The 19,061-nt window shown below is 47.1% G+C and overlaps 2 protein-coding genes across 3 annotated transcripts in view; one reads left to right on the forward strand and one right to left on the reverse strand.

Moving 5' to 3' along the window:
* Window positions 1-102: 102 nt before the first annotated feature.
* On the forward strand, window positions 103-8,338 carry erg28 (ergosterol biosynthesis 28 homolog). Of its 2 annotated transcripts, none has more exons than XM_007910549.1 (5): window positions 103-151; window positions 857-990; window positions 3,238-3,328; window positions 7,323-7,441; window positions 8,173-8,338. In XM_007910549.1, exons 2-5 carry the CDS (start codon window positions 858-860, stop codon window positions 8,265-8,267), a joined length of 438 nt encoding a protein of 145 aa, XP_007908740.1. In that variant the 5' UTR covers window positions 103-151; window position 857; the 3' UTR covers window positions 8,268-8,338. The 2 variants fall into 2 exon arrangements, with proteins under 2 accessions (XP_007908740.1, XP_007908739.1); XM_007910548.1 differs by lacking the exon at window positions 103-151 and adding an exon at window positions 152-201.
* A 950-nt stretch (window positions 8,339-9,288) lies between these two features.
* flvcr2a (FLVCR heme transporter 2a) overlaps window positions 9,289-19,061 on the reverse strand; it is a 10,076-nt gene continuing 303 nt past the window's right edge. Inside the window, exons 2-9 of the mRNA XM_042345480.1 lie at window positions 17,550-17,690; window positions 16,535-16,602; window positions 14,686-14,789; window positions 13,867-13,977; window positions 12,670-12,775; window positions 11,769-11,880; window positions 11,485-11,543; window positions 9,289-11,386 (exon numbers count right to left, since the gene is read on the reverse strand). Of these exons, the coding sequence (XP_042201414.1) occupies window positions 11,321-11,386; window positions 11,485-11,543; window positions 11,769-11,880; window positions 12,670-12,775; window positions 13,867-13,977; window positions 14,686-14,789; window positions 16,535-16,602; window positions 17,550-17,690 (767 nt within the window). The 3' untranslated portion in view covers window positions 9,289-11,320. The remainder of the gene's footprint in view (window positions 11,387-11,484; window positions 11,544-11,768; window positions 11,881-12,669; window positions 12,776-13,866; window positions 13,978-14,685; window positions 14,790-16,534; window positions 16,603-17,549; window positions 17,691-19,061) is intronic.

Genomic DNA, 19,061 nt, shown 5'->3' on the forward strand with positions numbered 1-19,061 from the left:
AGCCACGACCAATCAGAGAGCCTTCCCTGAACCCCCAGCCTCCCGCGCCCATTGGTTGAAACTGCGTCACTCAGCAGCCGCTGGCTTCCCATTGGTCAATAGGTTCGTTGAGGGCGGGAGGTGCGGCGCCGCGTGACCCGGAGATTGACAGGTGAGAAGCTGCTGCAAAAGCACCCGTGCATGGGGGTGTGGGGCTGCAATGTACTCGTGCATGAAATGGGGGGGGGGGGGGTCTGCGATGCCCTCGTGCATGGAGTGTGCATGTGTGGGGGAGAGGGCTCCGATGCATCCTTGCATGGAGTTGGGGGGGGGGGCTGCAGTGCACCCGTGCATGGAATGGGGTGGGGGGGGGTGCTGCACTACACTCGTGCATGGAATGGGGTGGGGGGGGCTGCACTGCACTCGTGCATGGAGTGGGAGGGAGGCAGGTGCAATATACATGTGCATGAAGTGTGCGGGTGCTGCAATGCGCTCGTACATGAAATGCGGGGGGTCTGCAATGCCCCTGAGCATGTGTGTGTGGTGAAGGGGTGGGGGAGCTGCACTGTATTTGTGCATAGAGTGAGGGTGGAGAAGGGACTCCAATGCCCCCGTGCATGGAGTGGGGGGGAGGGATCAATGCACTCTGGCATGGAGTGGGGGGTGCGTGGGCCTGCAATGCATCTGTGGATGAGGTAGGGGGGGTGCTGGGGTGGGGGGAAGGGTGTACGGTACAGGTGGGGGGTGGTGTTGAAGAGGGAGCAGGTCCTGCCCTTACAAGTCCCAGTTCTGCCGTGTTGCTACTCAGGGAGGTTGGAATACGAAGGTTGGAATGTGCCCAGTGGTATTTGTGCAAGATCTTGTCTCTTTCCCCCAGGATGAGTCGTTTTCTGAATGTGCTTCGCAGTTGGCTTGTCATGGTGGCTGTCATCGGCATTGGAAACACAATACAGAGCTTTAGAGATCACAGCTTCTTGTCAGAGAAAATCTACACTGGCCAACCAGCACTGGGTACGCACCAGATTGGCAGCACTGCCCAACACAAAGTGACTAGCGCAGAGACAGCAGAGTGACTGCAATGACAGCAGCAAATTACATGTATAAAGTGAGGGAGGACTGGGGTGATGGGTGCAGATTTGGTGTGGGTGAGGGTGCGGGTAGCAGAGATTTGGATGAGTTAGACTTGTGAATAGTACACCTACAGAGACCAGCATTGGAGTGCATTGCATTGTCACTAAACTCGCTCACACCTCTCCACTCACTTCAGTCCAGTTTCTATGCTGCCCACAGCACTGAGCCAGCGCTCTGGAAAGTCACAAATGACCTCTCTCTCTGCGATCTGGATTTGATCTGCCTCCTTTGTCCTCCTGGACTTCTCTGTTGCTTTGGACACTGTTGATCATGCCATTTTCTTCGACCGCTTCTCCTCCCTCATCCACCTCAGTGAGATTACACTCCAGGTTCTAATTCTACTGCAACCAACACCATTATGGCTCATCAAATGGCTTCTCCTCATGATCCCACCAGGTCACCTGTGGCATATCTTTGGCCCTCTCTTTGCCTCAGTACACCAACGTCCTGCAGCTAAATGTTGACAAGATAGTAGTCATCCTCCCATCAGCATCTTCTCATCTGTGGCTCTGACTTCCCTCCTGCCTTCTACACATCCCTCATCCACTCCACTGACAGTGGCCATGCTTTCAGCCACTATGCTCACTCTCTCACTCAGCCTGTGAGACTCCTCCTTTCCCATCTTCATATCAGATCTTTGGATCACATCTGAAGACCTTCCTCTTTGACCTACGGTCACCTCCTCCCTCTCCCCAGCTTGACGTGAACCTCCGCAACTATTAAGTGCTCCAAGACACAGCCCCCATGTGAAGAGCGCTATGTAAATGCCAGACAGTGCTTTCAATGGAGTTTTATCTGATTAAACTCCACAAAAACCCAACAGACACTCTGGGGTTGTCAAGATTTCTCAATCTGTTCCTAACATTCTTTGTAATTAGGAAAACAAGGTGCATCCATTCAGGAAGAGTGTGTACATTTGTGGAGTCCTGTAGCTCAGTGGTTAGAACACTCGCTTTCCAAGCGAGAGACCCGAGTTCAATTCCAGGCAGAGGGCGAAACCTTGGGCAAGTTTCCTTACTCCACACACAGCCTAATAATAATCCCTCCAAAAAACCCAAAACAATAATAAATTGGTCATTTTCAATCTACGACTGTTTGTGGGACATTGCTGTGCGCAATTGATGGCGCGTTCGCCCACAAATATACAGTCAATTCACTTTACAGTGTGTTCTGTGAAGCGCTTTGGGACATCCTCCCGACGTGAAAAGCACTATATCAAATGCAAGGATTATTATTATTATTACATTCTATATGATAGAATTACAGAATTATACAGCACAGAAGGAGACCATTTGGCCCATCGTGTCTGTGCCGGCTCTTTGAAATCAATCCCATTCCCCCGCGCTCTCCCCACAGCCCTGCAAACTTGTCCTCCCCAAATAATTGTCTACTTCTCTTTTAAAAGTTGTTATTGAATCGCTTCCACCAGCCTTTCAGGCACTGCATTGCACCGTTTACTACTATTCCCAGCTTTGTATCATTTGCAAACTTGGAAATTGTACTCCCTATCCCCAAGTCCAGTCATTTGCCCACAAATATACAGTCAATTCACTTTACAGTATATTCTGTGAAGCACTTTGAGACGTCGAGAAGAAAAGCGCTATTTGAAATGCAAAGATTATTATTATTGTTTACATAGATCAAAAACAGCAGTGGTCACAATACTGACCCCTGGGAAACACCACTGCACACTTCCCTCCAGTCAAAAAAACAATGGTTCACCACCACGTTCTGCTTTCTCCCCGCCAGTTCTGTATTCGCTGCCACTGTCCCCTTAATTCCTGAGCTTCAATTTTGCTTACATCCATACATCAACTGCACTACCTTCATCCATTACTTCATCAAAACACGATCAGACGGAAATTTCCATGGGTACATTTAGGACTTCTGTCAAGTTTGAATACTCTTAAGCACTGTGATGGCCTAACACATCCAGTTGTCTAATTCAAAAAACATGTAGAGGAAGTGTTACTCTGTCTCTAACGAGTACTGTCGCTGGAGTGCTTCCCCCCCAAAAAAGGGGAGGTCCTCCCGACATGAACCGCTCTATATAAATGTAATTTGTTGTTGTTGGATGGACAGGGTAGAAGGAGCCTGTGTAATGCTGTGTGTTTCTTCCCTGTACAGTGAATGGGCTGCAGGCCCGGACGTTTGGCACCTGGGTTCTTCTCGCCTCCATCATTCGCTGCAGCTGTGCGATGGATATTCACAATACCACGTAAGTTTTACAGCTGTTACCCAGGCTCAGATCTGTCCATCCATCAGCCTCATTTAGTTGCATCTGGATCAGAAGGTTGTGGGTTCAAATCCCACATCAGCACAGCCTCACAGTCTCGGCTGCCTATAGTTGTAGGTGAACAAGGCACCTAATGTACACATAGGGAAGTTTCACAAACAGCTGGGAGGTGAATGACTTAGTATCCCGGATGCTTTTTTAACAGCTTTATCTACCTGTCCTGCCACCTTCAAACATTTACTTATACGAACCCCCCAGGTCTCTCTGTTCCTTCACCCCCTTTAAGATTGTACCATCAGCGTATAATAATAATAATAATAATCCTTGCATTTGATATAGCGCTTTTCACGTCGGGAGGACGTCCCAAAGCGCTTCACAGAACACACTGTAAAGTGAATTGACTGTATATTTGTGGGCGAATGCGGCAGCCAATTGCGCACAGCAATGTCCCACAAATAGTCATGGATTGAAAGTTTATCATTGTTTTGTTTTGGAGAGATTATTATTAGGCTCTGTGTGGAGTAAGGAAACTTGCCCAAGGTTTCGCCCTCTGCCTGGAATTGAACTCAGGTCTCTCGCTTGCAAAGCAAGTGCTCTAACCACTGAACTACAGGACTCCACGTATATTGCCTCTTCTTATGCTTTCTCTCAAAATGGATTGTTGCCGAGGACATCAGCAAAAAATCGATTCACTTTTTGAATAGTGTCATGGATTCTTTAAAGTCCACCTGAACAAGCAGACGGGGACCTTGGTTTAAGGACCATTTGAAGGACGGCCCCTCTGACAATGCAGCGCTCCAGGTGTACTGGAGTGCCAGCTGGTATTACAGTTTTCATTTCTTCTATCACGAGACTGAATCATCTGATTCAGAAATCAGAGCACTATCAGCTGAGTAGGCTCTCCCCTCATAGCAAATTCTGATTTGCAATGAAGTCATTTATTTAGATTTTAAACCTTTAGCAAGTTTGCTTACTCCACACACCTGTTTACCTAGTATGTAATAATAATAATAATAATAATAACATTCCTTGCATTTGATATAGCGCTTTTCACGTCGGGAGGACGTCCCAAAGCGCTTCACAGAACACACTGTAAAGTGAATTGACTGTATATTTGTGGGCGAACGCGGCAGCCAATTGCGCACAGCAATGTCCCACAAACAGTCGTGGATTGAAAATGACCAATTTATTATTGTTTTTGGTTTTGGAGGGATTATTATTAGGCTCTGTGTGGAGTAAGGAAACTTGCCCAAGGTTTGGCCCTCTGCCTGGAATTGAACTCAGGTTTCTCACTTGCAAAGTGAGTGCTCTAACCACTGAGCTACAGGACTTATCACGCCTTAGAGATGCCTCAAAGTGCTTCACAGGATATAAAGTGAATTGACTGTATACTTTGTGGGTGAAAGGCGGCAGCCAATTGCGCACAGCAGCGGCCCTGGCGCTGTATCAAATGCCAGGATTAATATTATTATTTACAGTATCTGTGAGGCTCTTTGAGATGTCTAAAAGATGTTATCAAATGCAACAACAACAACAACAAGATTCCATTTATAGAGCGCCTTTCACGTCAGGAGGACGTCCCAAGGCGCTGCACATTTGGGTCATGACCCGAGCAGGGGGGAAATGGTCAGGGTGAGGGGAGGGAAGGGAGGGATAGAGGAGGGGGGAAATGGTCAGGGTGAGGGGAGGGAAGGGAGGGAGCGAGGAGGAGGAAGAGAGTCGAGAGGGGAGCTGAAGGCACGGTCAAAGAGAAAGGTTTTGAGACCGGCCTTGAAGGAGGAAAGGGAGGAAGCGGCGAAGGCACTGGGGGATGGAGTTCCAGAGCCTCGGGGCTGAGAGGCTGAAGGCCCGGCCACCGATGGTAGGGCGGTTGGGGCGGGGGACGTGGAGCAGACCGGAGCCAGAGGAACGGAGGGTACGGGCAGGTAGGTAGGGGGATAGTAGGTTGGAGAGGTAGGAGGGAGCAAGGCCGTGAATGGCCTTGTAGGTGAGGATGAGGATCTTGAAATCAATCCTCTGGGGGATGGGGAGCCAGTGGAGGCGAGCGAGGGTGGGAGTGATGTGGTCCCGAAGCCTGGTGCGGGACAGTACACGAGCTGCAGAGTTCTGAATGACCTGCAGCTTGTGGAGGGAGGTGGCGGGAAGGCCGGCGAGGAGAGAGTTCCCATAGTCCAGCCTTGAGGTGACAAAGGCGTGAACCAGGGTTTCAGCAGCGTGAGGGGTGAGGTAGTGCCGTAGTCTGGCGATATTCCGGAGGTGATGGAAGGCGGTGCCAGTTGTGGTGCGGATGTGAGGGAGAAAGGACAGCTCAGGGTCGAACAAAACGCCGAGGTTCCTGACTGGCTTTGAGAGGTGGAGAGTGCAGCCTTGGATGCTGATGGTGTCAGCGCCTGAGGTGCGGAGGCGCTGACGTGAGCCAATCAGGAGGGCCTCGGTTTTTCGCACGTTGAGCTGAAGAAAGTTGTCTCTCGTCCAGGACTCGATGTCGGACAGGCAGCTGTCAGGACATCGGTGGTCGTGGAGTTGAGAGTAGAGGAGGAAAGGTAGAGTTGGGTGTCATCCGCATACATGTGGAAGTTAACCCCATGTTTGCGGATGATGTCACCAAGGGGGAGCATATAGAGGGTGAAGAGGAGGGGACCGAGGACAGAGCCCTGAGGGACACCACATGAGACAGTACGGGGGGTGGAGGAGAAGCCATTCGTTGAGACGAAGTGAAGACGGTGGGAAAGGTAAGAGCTAAACCATTCAAGGACAGTGCCTTGAAGGTTGAGGTGGGAGGACAAGCGGTGGAGTAGGATAGCGTGGTCGACCGTATCGAATGCTGCCGATAGGTCGAGGAGGACGAGGAGACAGAGGGAGCCCTGGTCACAGATGGTCAGGATATCATTGGTGACCTTGACCAGGGCAGTTTCTGTGCTATGGCAGCACGGAAACCTGACTGAAGGGGTTCGAAAAGAGAATGGGTGGAGAGGAAAGAGCGCAGTTGGGAGGCGACAACTCTTTCCAAGACCTTGGAGAGAAAGGGGAGGTTGGAGATGGGCCGGTAGCTTGATAGCTGCGACGCATCAAGGGAGGGTTTTTTCAGGGTGGGCGTGATGATGGCAGTTTTTAATGGAATGGGGACAGAGCCAGAGGAGAGGGACAGGTTTATGATGTCAGTGATGTGTGGGGCAAGAAAATGGAGCTGGGAGATAAGGAGTGGAGTGGGGATGGGGTCAAGGGAGCAGGTGGTTGGTTTTAGGGATAGGATGAGTTCAGTGACAGAGGGTGGGGAAACGGGTACGAAGGTGTGTAGGGGAGGATGGGTAGGAGTCGGAGTGTGGGAGGGAAGGGGTGGGTGGTGGGTGGAAGTTGGAGGGGAAGTGACCGCGGAGCGGATTCCCTTGATCTTGGATTCAAGGAAATCCAGCATCTCCTCGCAGTGAAGGTTGGAGGATATGACCTGCGCGGGGTGGCGGGGGGGACGGAGGAGTCGGGTTGTGGTGGAAAACAGTAGCCTGGGGTTGTTCTTCGCCTCCAGGATTATCCAAATGCAAGGATTATTATTAATTATTATTAATTTAATTTAGTCAGGAATTCAATAAGATGCTACATAAGAGACCCGTCTCCAACATTAAGATACATGGGTAGATGGAAAGCGGAGATGGAGAGAGGTTGGCTGAAGGACTGGTGGCAGAGAGCAGGTATTAATGGATGTTTTTCTGATTGGCTGAGAGTAATTTGTTTGGTGTCTGAGGGATCGGTGTTAGGCCTCTCATTGCTCATCTAGATGCTAAAGTTGGTGAATAATATCTAAATTTACAGTGGATAGTAAATTAGGAGATCTTGTCAGCAGTGATGAAGAGTGCAGAAAGCCTCAGGCAGTGAGCAGGTTTATAATGTGTCACGTGTCACAAGAAATGTGTGGACCCCACCCCCAGGCTGTACCTGCCCCAGTACCTGACGGTTCTGAGCTGCTGTTTTTTCTCAACAGATTATATCACATCACGCTATGGACCTTTGTATTAGCTCTGGGCTACTTCCTGTCAGAAGCCTTTGTCTACGGCACAGCTCCCATTGCAATCGGCGTCCTGGCCCCACTCCTCGTGGCAAGTAAGTGAGAGGTCCACGACATTCAGCCTGAAGGTACATTAGGTGCTGCTGCGGGAAGTGGAGGCTAGGAATGACCACTATGGGGTGGTGGTGGGGGGAACAGACTGGGTGCCATGACTTACTCTGCCTTTCACCACCTCTACAACATCGCTCGTCTCAACCACTGCCTCTCCCCTCAGACCACCAAAGCCTTCATCCACCCATTTATCACATCCAGACTCGACTACGCCAACTCCCTGCTTGTTGGCCTCCCCAACCCTTCCCTCCACAGGCTGCAGATCATCCAGAACTCTGCAGCCCATGCACCAGGCTCCGTGACCCTATCACCCCCATCCTCGCCCAACTCCACTGGCTCTCCATCCCTCAGAGTTCAAAATCCTCATCCTCGCTTTCAAGCCCTCCACAGCCTCCTTTAAGGCACATCAAGACCCTTCTCTTCGACCATACCTTCGCTCACCCTTCTACCCCCACCCTCCACCCCTCCTGATCCCAACCCCCAGTTCAGGTTGAAATCTCTGACTGTCCAGCGCCTTAGGCCGTTCTCCCGATGTGAAAGGCACTGTGTAAATGTCATTTTGTTGTTGTTGAGGGGGGAGGAGAAAGGGCAAAATGACTACTGTGGGTGTGGGTGTGGGGTTGGAGAGACAAGACGTATCAATGGGAAGGGTGGGGGGGGGGGAGGGTTTACTGCACAGCTGCTTTGGGTGACACTCTGTGCCTCTGTCCTTTAGGTTTCTCTATTCTGGTAATGCTGATCGGGCTACAGTTTCTGCAGAAACAGGAATCATCAGCTGGAAGTTCCGTAAGACACAAAAAAAGGATCTAGATGTATTGCCCCTGAGCTACACACTCACTTATCCAGGGTCTTGCTCACCCCATAATAAAGACTAAAATATATTTGTTTCACATTTGGTCATTTTTTTACGCTGCTATGTCTGAACTGTGGGTAGGGACAGGACTGAAGTAGAGAGCTCTAGTGGGGGAGCGAGCACCAACAGACACAATGGAGAGAGAGAGAGAAGGGAATGGGGTTAGAGCTCTCCAGTGGGGGAGAAGACATTAATCTTGATTTTTTAACCCAATTTCACCAATGATTTTTACATCTCTCTTCATAGCGTCCGCTCAGCCTCCCTCATGCCACAAGCTCCAGCCATCCAACCATCTGCAGTACAGATGTCCCCACTCTCTGGAGCTCCAGCCTGGAGTCCCTTCGACTGACACCTTCCTTCACCACCGCCAAGGTCCCCCAAGAGAGCTTCTTCTCTTGACAGCGCTTTCATTATATTGAACACAGATCACTCCTCAAACTCTTTAACTTGAGGAATATTCCCCAAAACTACCTGGCGTCTCATCAGAACTGAAATCCTTCATCCCAATTATTAATCTCTAGTCATTGCTTGACACTAGGTTAGTACAACAGAACATATTATAATGCGGTTTGTTTGCAGTGTGGATCCTATTGTTACTTACCAAACAAATCCAAAAGGCAGTATGAAAAAACAGCTGTCTTACTCCAAACACTGGCTGGTTTTCTGCGCCAGACATCAATGTTTGCAGGAAGTGATACCAGTTGAGACCTACACAAGTGCTAATGACAAATATGCCCCATTTTATGGAGCCTAGATACCAGGAACAACAACTACTTGTACTTATGTAGAGCTCTTCACGCAGGATAGCATCCCGGAGTGATAGCTACCAGGAATAGGGTCCACTGCATTTCCTTCCTATAGTTCAGTCCCTGAAACAGAACGCAATAAATACTCTGGCACAACAGAATCTTGGGAGTATTGTAATTGCAGAGTGATATGTGATAAGCCAGTACTGATGATAATGATAGCCAAACAAGATTACTAACAAGTGATTTTTATTCAAAATTTACTTCACTTGACAGAGATCCACAAAAATAAAAGCAGATTATTGCTACATTATCATTGATGGCCTTGTATGGGGACCTGATCCCAAACTCCTGCTAATCAGTCATAATGATTAAGGATTGATTCTGCTGCTAAAAACCTCTCACATCACAGGTTGAGTCAATTAGCTAAAACATAGTGATTTAATTGTACTGCTTTTCTGTGCAGTACAGTGGTGCTGCCATTGCACCAATAACATTCAGTGTCAGATATTGTCCATTCAGGGACAGTCCTGGATTCCCTACACTTTCAGTTACTGTCTAGCCAGTTGACATGTCACACAAAGGGAAGTAGGGCTGACAGTTGCTGAGCTAACATTATACGGAAGCACTCTGTGCAAAGCCTGGATGGTAAATGCAAAGAAATATCAACCTGGAAGATGAACCACATTTTAAGACTTATACCCGGATCTAAACCAAGTCCACTGTCCTTCATCTCTGGAACATCACCTTATTAACTCACAAACCCTCCTGCTCACTTGTGTCACCTCCACACTTGACTTCTGCAATCCTCCCCTCACCTGCTTCCTTAAAGTTTAACCCTCCAAGGGCTGTAGCTCACCCAAAATTTCACAGTCCGTATCATCAACTTTACATTTATATAGCACCTTTCACACTGAGACGACGTTTCAGAATTGGGGTAGTTAAGGTGGGTGAGAAACATAACCCAAAGGAAAGTTGAAAAGACTTAAGGTGGGCTTTAAAGGTGGAAAGGGAGGTTGCCTCGCACCATCACCAGCTCTGCTTGCTCCTTATTCCCCAACAGATCAATAAGGTCCTAGTTCTAATTTGTCTCGCACCATTGGCCCACTCCACTTTTGTGAATTGTGCTCCTACTCCCCCCACCATTCCTTCACTTTTACCAACTTGTGACTGTTTCATGCTCCCCCCAACCAATCGATGGGCCAGTCTTCATCTGTCTTCTCCCCGCTGTCCCAATCTCTCACCCTGCTTTGGCCCCTGTAAAGTGCTTTGACATATTAAACTACCTGAAGTTGCAATGCTGTACTGCATCTGAAGAGGGAAAGGGATACAGGATTCCTGCTGAATGAACTAAGCAGGCAGTGCACTGATGAAGCTTCCACACTAGGGCTGAGCTGCTCTACATTGGAAGAACAAGAGCCTACACCTAACCTCAGCTTCTACCACTGCACAACTATCCTGGGGGTGGGTGAGAGGGTTTCGTTAAAGAAGAGCTGGCTCTAAGGAGAGGTGTTTTGCAACAGAATGTCTCTGTGGCTCAGTTGTCCGGTTGCTGAGCCAGCTGGGTCTGCAGCACACCGCGTGAGGGGCAGAGCCATCACTGGAAGCTCCACTCAGCACCTGTTAACCTTGCAAGCCGAAGCCCTAATGGGTAGGGTGGTTCTAGCTGGACAAGCAGCAGGAAGCTGGCCAAACAGTGTTTCCAATGGCAAGCTGTGTGGTTTTAGCTGGTTAGACTCCAGCAGTTACCCTGATGCATACTTTGGGGTCATCAGGTCTCGACTCTTCAAGCCTAATACTCTCCGGAATTTGGTAAGCAAGGTGTATCCCTCAAGGGAGAGTGTGCATTGTATTCCAGCCATGGGAATTTGCACATGTAGGTGTCATACATGTGAGGCAATCTTAGGCTGGTTTGGATTCTCTTGAGCACAGTGATGGGTTTATATGTATGTCGGACACTTGGTGAACAGAAAAAAAAATCACTGCACCGACAGCAGTTCAGAACCAGAATTGAACTCAACATTCTAAGCTGCTTCTGAAAACTTTGTGACCAGAGACAGGTCCTACATATAACCCACTGCGCTGAGGGCACAGACTGACTGACTGACCCCACCCGAGGAGCTGGCAGCACCACCAGAGCCATTGATTCTGCTTCATGAGGTGAAGTGATGATTAGAAAATGTAAAGAAAATAATCCCGAAGGGAAGTGACAGCAGTTCCATTGCTGAGGGTTAGAACTGGAGCTGAGCTGACAATCCCCATCCTCACAGTGAGGATTGATGTAAGATTTGGGGAACAGAGTTGTCCTCCAGGGCTTTGGTGCCTTGATGCTGCAGATGTGGAAAAAAGGCACAAAAAGATTAGAACATTTTATGTAAAAGAAGGAAAATGAAGAGAAAGCAAAAAATAAAGAGAGAAATGTAGTCACCGTCGTCTGTAAATCCCTGCTGTTTGCCTGCTGCCTCCGAAGCTCTGACTTGATGAGAGCTGTAACACATAGAGTAACATAACAATCAGCATCAATAGCATACACCTCCTGCCTCTCTCCCCTCAGCATTAGGTCTAACAAATAGAAGTACGTGGTTAGATGTGGAGCAAACTCTGCAGTAATGTAAGACTGACCCAACAAAAGGCAGAGCCCAAGTAAATCTTCAACTACACCCTCCCCCTTCCCTCCCTCCATGCCCCGCAGCACAGTGTATAATCACTGACCTGTCAGAACGCAGCCCACCAGGAGAAAGGCAGAGATGAAGATGTTTCCTGGCACGGTCCCATGGTAATCGATGATTTTACCCTGACTGATGGTGAACATGATCCCAAACACCTGGAATGGAGGAAACAAACAGAGTTTTCCCAAACAGTCAGCACTGGCAGAGACAACAGATGAGCAGACTTGGCAGTATACGTGGACATTAGGCACTGGAATGAAGAGACAACACTAGCTCCTGGGGTTGGGGGAAGCAGACAGGGAGCCACAAGAATCTTGAATATCTGCACATTCTGGGATGGACAAATAGACAGTCGGAACAGGGTACTGGCAAGATGGGGGACACAACACTGGCAGGATAGACGATGGAGGAGTGGATGTTGGTGGGACAGATGGGGAGGGCGGGGGGGCGCTAGTGGTGGGGGGTGGTGGTGACACATAGACCAATGAGAGTGCTGGCTGATAAAAGCAAGTGCCTCCTGGAGTTCCTGAGCTTCAGTGAAATTGTGCGACACTGTACTTAGTGTGTGCTATTTCAGTTTGTCATTTGAAATTATTTTTTAGGCTCTGAAACTCCCATACACAAGATTTCTGAGTCTCTTGTTTTCTGGCCCAGAGTTACAGAGTGTATTTAATTAGTCTGCACTGTAAACCGGCAGATTGTGGTTTGATTGCTAGGATGTGCAGGTGTTTGTACAATACAAAATGACATTTGTATAGCCGCTCTCACGTCGGGAGGATGACCCAAGGTAAGTAGGCACGGGTGTGTGGGTAATTGTCCATGTATGAGTATGTGTGTGTGTGAAATTACATAAATAATACAGTACAGAAAAGCATCCTTACACAAACATACATAATTGTGAGTGTGCACACAGGTGTATATGCTTCACTGTTTGGCAGTTATACCTGGGCAGCCTCGTTAAGCAGACCTGAGGATGTGCCTTCAGACTCTGGGTAGGTAATTTCTGCACCAAACTCAAAGCCGACCGGCAGGTAACCCGTCATAAAAAACCTGTTCATGAACAGAAAGAAAGAAAATTCACAAATCCCACAAGGAACAGCACATTACAGAAGGCTATTTGATGGCCTTGCAGTTCACTTTCCCACTGGAGCACTTTAATAATTATAATAATAACAATCCTTGCATTTGATGTAGCGCTTTTCACGTCTTCTCGATGTCTCAAAGCACTTCACAGAATAGACTGTAAAGTGAATTGACTGTATATTTGTGGGCGAAACGCAGCAGCCAATTGCGCACAGCAGCGTCCTACAAATAGTCATGGATTGAAAGTTTATCATTGTTTTGTTTTGGAGGGATTATTATCAGGTGTGTGGAGTAAGAAAACTTGCCCAAGGTTTCGCCCTCTGCCTGGAATTGAACCCAGGTGTCTCACTTGCAAGGCGAGTGCTCTAACCACTGAGCCACAGAACTCCACAATCCCCTTAATCCCCTTATCCTGCTTTTCCCCAAATACTTGAGTATTATTTTTTCTCTGTTTTTTTATCCAGTTTCCCTTTAAAAGTTGTATGTTTCAAGGGACACGAAGAAACATGATCAGTGTGTGACTGCCACTCTGTCTCCGTGGCACTAGTGTACAGGATTATCCAGTAGTAAGTAGGCCCTTTGGCTCCCGGAAGCTAACACATACCATATTGTTCCAAATTAAATATAAGATTTTGCCCCCTGTATTACGGTAAACAAAATGCTACTTGACTTTTATTTGTGAACTAATCAAAACTAGTACAATGCTGTCACTAAAAATGGCAACAAAAAAAAGCCAGTTGTGTGGAAGAAGCATTAGCCGAAGCTGCTACAGAAATTCTCTGCACAGGGCAGGGCAGTCACTAATCCCAGTAATAGCCCAGCACAATTCAGCTACTAAAGCCTGGGCCAATAGAAAAGTGCAGGGTGGGAATTATGGGCTGGTCGGAGGGGCTGAGAGGGAAGCTGGCAGTATCTTTCCTTAGGTTGAACATGGAATAAAACTCTCTCGCCAATTCTGGTTTCACGTTTCATATTGTTAAGACCATCTTTGTGCTATTTAGTTCCCTCCCCTCTCCCACCTCGTGCCCCTCAATACAAACCCCCATCACATTACTCACCCCATTATTCCAGCGGTGATGAACACCACCCAGATCAACCCCACGTTCAGGGTGAAGCTGAAGACGAGCATCCCAGCAAAGGACAAGAAGTAAACAACCAGCGTAGTCTGTCTGAGGAAAGAAGAGTTCATATGCAGACAGTGCGGGTCAGTAGTGCATGCCGGGGTGCAGCAATGTGTGCAGCAATTTGTATATTACATTGAAACGTGGCAAAGTGCTTCACAAGTAATAACATCTATACTAATAAAGTGTCTGCTGAGTATCTGTGTATCTGACAATCATGCAATATTGGGTATTTTTGGGGAGAACGCAGCAGCCAATTTGTACACCGCAATATCCAGAATGACTCATTTTATGTGAGATAGATTGTCAGTTGGGACATTGAGAGAAACCGTGCTGTTACATCACCCCAGATCACATTCAGCTTCAAATCACTTCATGCACCAGCAACTCTCTCAAATCTCTCTCCACCCCATTCCTCTACCGCACCCTTTGCTCAGCCAACTCTTGCCTCCTGCTTGTCCTTGGTCCCCTCTACTCCACCATCATTAGCCAGATATTCAGCCACATGGGCAAGTACTGGCGGGAGTCAAGGTCCTTGTGGGACCCTCTTCCTGAACCAGCCTATGGTACAACAAGGGACTCAGCTCTACTGCACCATACTTCTCGTCTCAGTGGGAAAGCCTTGGAGAAATCCCTGATTGTCCAGAGCCTTGGGACGTCCTCCCGACATGAAAGGCGCTATACAAATGTAATATGTTATTTTTGTTGCTTTCCCTCAGCTAACCTGTACATAGCAGCTGCCTGGGGGTAACTTACTTGTATGTTTTGGTCCTGTCCAGCCAGAATCCACAGATGATGGAGCCAACCATTCCTGCAACCACAATGGTCAGACCAATCCTCCCAGCATTCACCTCCTCACCCTACAACAAACACAATAACCCATGAGCTCCACTGGTAAATATACATCTTCTTTGGGAGGGGAGAGGGGCAAGGAGTCAGTTGGTGGGGGCAAGTACCAACACAAAACAGGATAGGGGAAAAGAGAGAAATGGGATAAGGGTAATAATCAGATCACTTCATCAAAACATCTCAATCGCTTCCCAGGATTTATAATAAATGTAGTGACTGCATTTTTAAGGACTCTGGGATGCCAGCCCACATGAAGGACCTTTGCATAAATTCAAGTTATATTGGGTTAGTCAGGCAAATAAGCAGCTGATTTGTACATAGCAATATCCCACAAACAGCCAAGTAAGCAAATGAACAAGTGTTTTTGTTCAGGAATCTGGGAGAAACTCCCTTTTTGTTTGGAATGGTGCCACAGGATTTTAATGTTCACCTGAACCGGTAGACATAGGACGTCAATCTAAGTTTTCTTGCGAAGGACAATAGCTCCAACAATCCAGCCCAATCCCCCAGCAGAGAGTGGACCTAGACTGTGATCTGAAAGCCCTGAAATGCAACTCGAACCCATAAATTTCTGGCTCAATGGTGAAAGTGCCGACAGAGCGAGGTGACACCAGTAGGGAGCTGCAGTGGGGGAGTGAGCATTAGCACAGACATGTTTGGAAAAAGAACAGAAGAATGGGATTAGAGTAGAGAGCTACAGAAGAGCGAGCACCAGCACAGACATGAAAGTTAATATGCAGGTACAGTAAGCAATAAGAAAGGCTAATAGCATGTTAGCGTTTATTGCAAAGGGGTTAGAATACAAGAGTAGGCAAGTCTTGCTGCAATTGTATAGGGCCCTGGTGAGACTGCACCTAGAATATTGTGTGCAGTTTTGGTCTTATCTAAGAAAGGATATACTCGCCTTAGGTATACAATATAGGTTTACTAGGTTGGCTCCTGGGATGAGGAGGTTGACCTATGAGGAGAGGCCTATATTCTCTAGAATATAGAAAAATTAGAGGTGATCTTATAGAAACATATAAGATTTTTAAGGGTCTTGAAAGGGTAGACAGTGTGAAACTGTTTGCCCTGGTTGGAGAAACTAAAACTAGGGAGTCATACTCTCAGGATTAAAGGTCAGCCTTTTAGAACTGAGTTGAGAAACGATTTCTTCACTCAGAGGATAGTGAATTTATGGAGTTCTTTAGCCCAGAGGCTGTGGATGCTCAGTCCTTGAACATATTCATGACTGAGATCAGCAGATGTTTTAAAAACTAAAGGGATTAAGGGATATGGGGATAGGGCGGCTGAATGGAATTAGGTTAGAAGATCAGCCATGATCTTATTAAATGGTGGAGCAGGCTTGAGGGGCCGAATGGATATGAAGCAAATGAACATTTTTTGACCTGTGTTCTAATTTCTGTGGATCTCTAAGCAAACAGCTCACTTTTGTGACTGGTCAATGTGTAGGCAAATGACCTGGACAGGGAGACATGATGGGAATTACATCTCTGAGAATTACATCAGAGGTTAGATTGCAAATCCTTTTACATTTTACTAACTGGAACAGAATTTGGATTTATGGACAGATTTACCTGCCCCATTACTGGAAACAGAATTCCATATGGGATTCATTAACTTTAAACAGGAACAATTATTATTTATATAGCAGCTTTCACTTACAAAAACATTTAACAATTCTCAGGAGGAGGGGAAATACAATGGAGGGAGAAAGGAGCAATGGAGGGGGAGGTGGGAAAACAGGTATACCTACTGGATAATGGATCAGTACCATCTTGTTAAGCAGGGTCGAGACAGAGTAGTAGGAGCCTGTGTTAATGCCTGCAGAGAAAGACAAGAAAAGGTTTGCACATCAGCTTGCCATTGAGAGCCCTGTCTAGCAAGTTTCCTGCTAGTTGCAGTTTCCGTCTCAAGTGGCTAAGCACCTAACTATAGCAGAGCTCAGGCTGAAATACACAGTGACCGTCACACCCCACGCACGCGCACACACACGCACACACATACAGCATCTCACCAACGAGGAGACATGTGGCTCTTGCCCAGGGCTGCACTGAAGCTGAAAGTCCTGGTTGCGGCTTCAACCCACAACCTTCTGACTCAATGGTAAGGATGCTTGGCAATGGAATGTCGGATTTGAGTTCAACCCTCTGTGGTGACCTGAGTTGTCCAGTTCCTAAGTTTGCGGTACTCCGGGGCACTCCTGATGGCTGACCAATCAGCTAGGCTCATCAGCAGGGATTTGAAGGGCAGAGTAGTAGCTGGGAGCAGGAATTCTTCCCAATCGACTCCCATTAATCCTGCAAGTCCTAGCCGAACAACTAGCAGGAAACTTGCTAGACGGGGCTCTCAATGGCAAGCTATGTGTCGTTAACTGATTAAACTCCAGCAGTTACCCTATCGCACACTCAAATCTCCAAATCTTGACTTTTGCCAACCTACACCTTGTGCTATGGAATCAGGTAAGCAGGAAAGTCCTTCCAGGGAGAGTGTGCATTCCATTCCAGATACACGGAAATGTTTCTGTGTAGACGACATGCATGTGTGGAACCTTCAACCTGATTTACAATACTCAAGCATGGTGATGAGTATCGCTGTGTGTCAGATACCCAGCTGACCCAAAAAATAACTACATTTTGTGTATATTTCATAAAATCACAAAAATTACAGCACAAGAGCCGTTCCTACTACTTTAATGCCATTTAGGATATAGATCCAACATGGGAGGAGATCTAGACAGAATCACCAAGGTGCAGAGCAAAGAGACATACCATAGCTGACAACCAGAAGAAGAAAGGGCACACTTTTGATGAGTTGGTAGACAGACTGAAGGTAGGAGTAGTCCTGGGAAGGAGAGGCATGGATTGCAGCCTGTGCCTGGCTCGGAGGCACCTCCGGTTCATCCTGAAATACTGAAAACACACAAACTGTTCAGCTGCACAAGTACCCAATGTTGTCTTTTATTGACAATTTTAAGAAATTATATTAAACAAATTTCTTTATAAAGGACATGGACACAGATGATGCCCAGCAGTCAGGAGCAGTTAATAAAGCAGTCAGATTGGTAGGTGTAGAGTTTAACTGTTTCAAAGTCAGGTTAATAATACCAAACCTGTAGAAGGTGTCTGAGAACATAACTATTATTGTTCTCTGCCCAACCTTAACTTTAACCTCGTTCCACCTTCTGTTGTTCATTACCTGCACCTTGACAAAAGCAGCAGAAGATTCACCAGGGATATTAGTTTATTACTATTTCAAGGTCTACCAGTTTTATGAGGTTCAAATAAAAGTAAAATTTCACATCTCACGATTGAAATCAGAATGAGTGGGCAGTGCAGAGTGGGAATGACTTTGGAAATACAGAGAAATAATAAGCCTGGTGGAGGGCAAGGATGAGAAGGAATAAAAAAAGGTAAATGGATCAAAGTTGAGGCTAAGTCAGTTTGCTCCTTCATAATAACACAGGACATATTATTTTTTTTCGGGGGGGGGATGGGGGAGAGAGGAAAAAGGGTGAAAAGAATTTCTACGAAAATATGCAGGAGTGGAGTAGGCAAGGCACACACCTGGGTTGAAGATTTGAGGATGTCTGAAGGTAAACATGTGCATCGCAGTGATGCAAAGAAACAGGAAGCAGACAAGGTCCCAGACCCTATTCCACATGAAGGAACTATATAAATGTAAGTTGTCGTTGTTGTTAAAGGTTTTCATTGATGAGCAGATTTCTCTTGTAGGTACAGGAGTGTGATTGCATTATTCAAATATCTGCTCCTTTGGCTCCTCAGTCTTCAGAGGACTCCATTATTTTACTGTCTAATTCGAGTACCGAGTGAAGGTTTGGGGTACTCAGTTAGGCATTAAAGGTTGACATGGATCAGCTCCTCAGGCAACATGTGTGCCAATGGAGGAACATGAACTGGTATTTGCCATGCTGCAAATCAGTCCTCAATAATTCTGCTCACTTCCTGTGGAATGATTAATCCGATGATCAATGTTGTGAGTTTGCCGCTGTAGTTAATCACAGGTGTAACCGTGGTATGCTGGCATGTGTCTGCTGGAAGGAGTGAGTTGGGTAACCCATCTCCGCCCCTGGGGAACTCATTACAGAGCAAAGGCTCTCGTGGCTTTTCAGCACTGTGCCAAAATAGCTCAGATCTTCATTGAGTTGTTTGATTTCCTTCCTCAAGGCAGCATTTTCTTTCTCCAATTGTTCACTTTCCTGGAAAGCAGATATACATAAATATGTTACAGCTACTTTTCTGCGTGTGTTAGCATTCAGTCAG

Source organism: Callorhinchus milii, unplaced genomic scaffold (genome assembly GCF_018977255.1).
Source record: "Callorhinchus milii isolate IMCB2004 unplaced genomic scaffold, IMCB_Cmil_1.0 Scaffold54, whole genome shotgun sequence".
NCBI lineage: Eukaryota > Metazoa > Chordata > Chondrichthyes > Chimaeriformes > Callorhinchidae > Callorhinchus > Callorhinchus milii.